The 6,572-nt window shown below is 35.9% G+C and overlaps 1 protein-coding gene across 1 annotated transcript; it reads left to right on the forward strand.

Moving 5' to 3' along the window:
- Positions 1 to 1,149: 1,149 nt before the first annotated feature.
- On the forward strand, positions 1,150 to 3,790 carry LOC126548961 (fork head domain transcription factor slp1-like). The gene has a single exon (XM_050197107.1). It carries the CDS (start codon positions 1,478 to 1,480, stop codon positions 2,687 to 2,689), a length of 1,212 nt encoding a protein of 403 aa, XP_050053064.1. The 5' UTR covers positions 1,150 to 1,477; the 3' UTR covers positions 2,690 to 3,790.
- Positions 3,791 to 6,572: the final 2,782 nt, after the last annotated feature.

Consider the following 6,572-nt stretch of genomic DNA (forward strand, 5'->3'; position numbering starts at 1 on the left):
TATTTCTGTACACTGCAGTTTGTGATACCTATTTTAACTTTCAATGTAAAATAGATCTGACATTTTAAATATTTTTTCAATACCTATTTATATTTATAATTTACAAATTACTATAGTTATATATACTAAATCGACATAATGATTATAAAACCTATTATATTTGAATTAATATACAATAGGTATTATTGCTGAATTATTGTATTATACTTGTAAAATCTATAATATAAATAATTTTACGTATATATTTTACCTATAATCTATATACATAATACATGGATGGTATATAATAGTATGCGGGAACTATTCATAGAATAAATATAAATATATGAGTTATTATTTTGTAGGTATACCTTATACCTATATAATATAATCAAATATCAATCGATATAAAGACGTTATATACGTAACCTATTTTATACATTTCGCATGTATGCTGCTATATAAATATATAGTTTCAGTTATTAGAAATTTGTAATATATAGACATGTCGTAGAAAGCGATAGGCTTAATCCTTAAACGCGGAGGACTGCAAGTGTATTGTAGCCTGTAGGTATACCTATATATTATATATGTCGTTGAAAAATACAGATGTGAAAAAAAAATAATAAATTCGCAATCCTAACCTTTTTTTGTCACTTAATTTTACATTTCGAAAATCGAACAGGACCGCGGCTGCGAAAAATATATTTACGTATCTAAATAAGTTTAATCATATAATATATATATATACAGTTAACCCTCACCAAGTTTGTATTAAAATATACAAGCGGAGGCCTCACTCGCACCAACACACATATCCGTGTCAATATTGGCATAACAACATTCGTCAATATATTAATAATATTTCGCATATGTGTCGTGAGTCGCGCGTAAATACGACGGGGCGAGATGGCGGGCGGGCGGGCGGGCGGTCGATGAAAAAAAAACAGAAAACATAAAAAATAAAGGAGAAGGGATAATAATAATAATAATAACACAATACCAACGACAATATAATAATATATATTATAATACGCGATATAATACAATACTCACCGCTGAAAAAGGGGGCGCAGCTGCGACAAATGGTGTCCGGACGACGGCAGCGCCGCGCGGCGCACTGATGCGGCCGACCACGCCGGGCGTGGCCTCGCTGCCATTGGTCGCCGTCGGGCGGGCGTCGCCGCCGCCAGGACCGCGCTCCGGCAAGGCTGTGGCCACCACATAGCACTCGACGACGACGACGACGACGATCAGTCTTCTGACACTGCACGTTTCGTTCGCACGCGCGCTCTTCGCATCGCACATCGTACGATTTACAGTATAGTTCAAAACCACAAAATATTATAAAGTCCGTACCGTATTTTTCGTTCGACGCCGCCGCTCTGATCGCGTGCGCGCACATGACACTATCCGCCGCTCGTCATTATCGTTGTTTTTTTTATTACATTTTCCTATATAGTCGTTTGTGATTTCGCGTTTTCATACCGCTCCGAAAATGGTGACCAAATCGCTAAACGGACCCAGTTTCACCATCAACCACATATTGGGACGTCTGGACGTGGACGACGAACGGGACTGCAAGAGTCCCGGCCCGTCTACGAGCCGGTCGTTCACCACCGGCAGCGAGGCCAGCGACTGCAGCGGCGACGACTGCCTTTGCGCCCCGGTCGACTACAGCACGCGGCCGGGCGGCAGCCCTTCGCCGCCGACTACGCCGGGCGACCTGCACCGGCACCACCGCGGCGGCCATCACCACCACAACAGGCGGCCGCACGCCGCGTCGCCGGCCACGGTCGACATCAAACCGGAAGAGGAAGACGACGACGACGACGACGACGTCGACGACGGCTCGGCCAAAGGCGACAAGTCTCCGCAGCCCGCGGACGGCGCCAAAAGCAAGGACGACGCGGCCGCCACGCCGCCGGTTGACGACAAAAACAAAAAGCCCAATTACAGCTATAACGCTCTGATCATGATGGCCATATCGGAGAGCCCGCAAAAGCGGCTCACGCTCAGCGGCATTTACGAGTACATCATGAACAAGTTCCCGTTCTACCGGATGAACACGCCCGCGTGGCAGAACAGCATCCGGCACAACCTGTCGCTGAATAAGTGTTTCGTCAAGATCCCGCGGAGCTTCGACGACCCCGGCAAGGGCAACTACTGGATGATCGACCCCAACAGCAGCGACGTGTACATCGGCGGCACCACCGGTAAGCTGCGCCGTCGGTCCACGCAATCGTCCCGTCACCGCATCGCTTACCGGCCGCCGATGGCGCCGCACGGCGTGGTCATGCCGCCGTCGCCTCACCATCACCACCATCATCACCATCACGCGGCCGCCGCAGCCGCCGCCGCCGCCGCCGCCTTCTACCACCGCGGCGGACCGCCTCACCACCCCGCCGCCGGCGCTTCCGGCTGGCCCGGCGTGGCCGATTACCCGTCAGCCGCGGCCGCCGCGGCCGGCTTCGACTACCTTCACCAGTACTTCTGGCCACCGTCCGTCGTCACTTCGACCGCCGGCACTTACCAGCAGCGGCCGTCGCCGTCACCTCCGGCCGCGTCCACCGGTTACTCGATCAGTCAGCTGCTCAGGCCCACCATGCAAGTTCCGCCCAAGAGGCCCACGGCCGTCATGCACCCCGCGGCCGCCGGCGCCCTGCTCCAAGCCACCATGGGCCGACACCATCATCTGCAACAGCAGTAGTTGATGTAAGAGAGAAAAATGCATTTTTTTTTTCAATAGTTACCCCAAGTATTATATATATACTACACACGTGTACATAATATTATATTGTGAATGCGATTTTTACGTTCGATTACTGCTGTGCTAGGTATACTATTTGATTTTTCTTTTCGTTTTGTATAGTTGATCTCTCTTTCTCGAAAAAAAAAAACTATTAAGTATACTATTAATCATTATGTACATAATATTATATAATTACGACGTAAACACGTAAGATATATAATTAAAAATAATATGTATCGTGTACCTATGTGTTTAAGTTAATTTATATTATATTATTTCGTTAAACTCGTGATGCTATATAATAATACACTATAGACGCACACGAGAGAACATAATATAGTAACAAGTTTATGTCTTGACTTTTTAACTCTGCACTTTACACGATACATTGTTAGTATATTATGTATGTTATGTGTCTATGTTCTAGTCACACGAGATCGGCCTTTAGAGTACCTACATTTATGCGAGTACATTTAGGTATATTTATATTGTAATACAAAGATAGAGTGATGCTTATAAATATGTTTCCTATATATATATATTATGTATATATAGTTATATTAATATGTATTTGTATTTATAGTAACAAGCATGTCACAAGTGCCTTAAAATAACTATATATAATTATTATATTATGTACTGTACGGCAGCCAACTATAATATAATACATATTATATTATACTATATTTTAGAATAAGTAAATGCAGTACCTATACCTATAAATGTATTAGGAAATAGGTGCATTTCGATTGTTATTGATATTTTTATGTTATACGTTTGCGAATTCGATATTTGATGGCATCGTTAAAAAGAAAGAATAATAAAAAAAAAAATTATAATAATAGTATTTATATATATTTTATATTATGTACTCGTCTGTATATACTCGCGGGTTATAATGTATTGTAATATAATAATTTATGAATATTATTACGTGCCTATAATCGATATTATTATTGTATATTATTTTTATTTAATTGTTGTCGTTATATATTAGGTACCTATATACCTATAAATATTATTATTAATATAATAAACGATATTTTATTATGATATAAACGAATTGAATGTATTTATTTACTCATTTAAATATGAGACATCATGTGTATTAATACAATTTTATATGCGTATCTTGATGATGAATTTACAAAAAAAATATTTGACAAAGGTCCACGTCGGAGTATTTTGTTTGACTTGTCGTTTGCGGATAATAAATCCTAAGAATACTCGTGTGTGTATGTGTGTATATGTGTGTGTACACTCAACGAGCACACAAAAAGATCAAATTTCGACGCAGATAAACTAACGCTAACTGGCAATGAATGGGCGCGCGCGCGTATTACAATCCCTCAAACGGATTATACTGCGGGATTGTACCTAAATATAATAAATAACAAGCAAGTCCAGACTATATTAGTGTAAATTGAATAGAGTTGCAGACGAAAAACTTTAAATGTTTGACGAGAGGTTATAAAAAAAAAAAATCCAACCGAAAATGTTTTACAGACATTATTTCCAGCCTTCCAGGTAGGTATATTATATTATTGTATACTTATCATCTCAGTACGTATTATTAAAATCAAAAAAAAAAAAATCACGTATTTTATAAAAATAAAATAGACATTTTCTACAGACTGTGTAAATGGGCGTTATAAGTATATGTTCAAGTTTAAGTAGGTACCTACTATAACATAATGTATTATATGCAACTATGCAGGTACGTTTATGTCTATAACTTCCGGTACCCATATATAGTATTTATTATAATATAAACCTAATGAATACATTTTGATTGATTATATTAGGGATAATCCTGTTTAAGAAGAACATTGGGTATTATACCTATTGATCTGTATTATATTGATAAAATAATAATAATAATTTTTTAAAAAAATACTGCGGGGGGCACACCATGTGTATTTGACATTGAAATCACATAAAGTGTGTCAATAGACTTGGAGAAATAATGATGATTTTGGTACCAACTTATTCTAATACAGGGTGATTCTTTTATCGTCGAACACTTATATTATTTGAAAATCGAATAACATTGTTTTTAAATATTTTTGTTTTACATAATTTCCCGTCAAAATAACATTATATTTTTATGTTTTTACTTTTTTGAATGGCAACATATATTTTTAATTTAAAATGTAAAAGTAAAATATTTTTCAGAGCATGTTTCGGTAGGTATGTAAAAATCGAAATTAGGACTAATAATTTATGAGTTTTTGAGTAGAAATTAAAAATGGGCCCTGTCATTAAAAATATATATATATAACTAAAAATAATTAAATAAATCTTTTTTTATAAAGTTTGTTTTATTTTGACTAAAAATTATGTGAAAAAAACACATTTAATTAAACATAAGTAAATTTTAAAATGATAAGTGTTGTTCAATAAAAGAATCACCCTATATATAGTCAATATTCATACGAATATGTATCAATTTAAGTTCTCGTGTACCTACTCCTGCAGTTATATTATATATTTATTTATACGTATATATTATTATAATAACTGCTGCAGACTCGTACAGTAGCGTCATTTATTTTACATTTATACAAGAGAAAAACCACAATACGGGGTTTTTTTTGTACGATTATTTTTATATCACCTACTGATAAATTATTGTTGTAGGCACCATAACTAAATAGAGGTATACCTATTATGTTTATATTATTATAATATAACAATCGGATTTCGCGTAAAGTGAAATATCGGTGAGCGCACGCTGTGGGTGTTCTAAAAAAGATCTAATTAAAGGTTATAATCATCAGTCATCTCCTTGAATAGACGTATTTACAAAAGATATGAAAACCCCGAATTGACTTTTTTACGTACATATTTGGACTCGTATCACTTGGTTTAAGAAATTATGTGACATTGTGCAATAAATATTATTAGGTAGGTATATAGGTGTATTCTTCAATATAAACGATGTGAACACGGCAATGGGAACCCATACTTCTTTTCCTGCCAACTATTCCAAATTATACGAAAAAAAAAGGTAAACCTATTATATTTATATAGTTGCCACATTCCCTGCAGAAAACGAAACATTTTAGATATTGTATAGGTAATAACGCATGTAGTAGTAAAACTAGTATTATGTGATGTATTTCAGTTACTACACTATTTCTTTGAAAGATTATAGGAAAATATATTATCCAAACACAATAATCTTAACAATTTTTTATTGGATCAAATAATTAAATTTTCAGTAAATTTTAAATTTAAATTTGTTTTTTGTATTTTAATAAACTATTAAAAAATAAAGATGAATATAGAATTATCATTCTTTTAAAAACACTTACTTTGCAATATAAACTGTGACATTTTAATGATTTTATCTAGGCGCTTTGTTTTGTGCAAATCACAAAACTATTTTTGACAAAAGATATATTAAAATAACACTTAACGTACTACACAAGCTTCGTGAATTGTGTTGATCATTCTATACCTATACCATACCTATATATAGTGGCTTCATTTGTTTGCGGGTAGCATATAGTCCTGTTAAGTATTTATTGACAACCCAATAAATCGGCAACTAAATTTCCAAATAATGTCAATAGTGATATAGGTAAGTACAAATAAAAGTGATGGATATATGTATGAATCTTGATGATGAGATAATTCGTATGATTATTATAGCTGGCTTATAACGAAACCTGTGGTCTATTATACATTTTGGTCGGAATCGTTAAATATTATAATAGCTTTTTTTTTATGAAATCCGTTGGCGTATACGAATCGCTTTTAAATTATATATTATCACATTCGCATATAGTATTTAGTATGTATAGTATGTGTGCATAGTTTTAAATTATAATACATA

The sequence above is a fragment of the Aphis gossypii genome, chromosome 1, assembly GCF_020184175.1.
Source record: "Aphis gossypii isolate Hap1 chromosome 1, ASM2018417v2, whole genome shotgun sequence".
NCBI lineage: Eukaryota > Metazoa > Arthropoda > Insecta > Hemiptera > Aphididae > Aphis > Aphis gossypii.

Coding starts and splice junctions, on each gene's coding strand:
- LOC126548961 (XM_050197107.1), top strand. CDS start 1,478: ATGGTGACCAAATCGCTAAACGGACCCAGTTTCACCATCAACCACATA.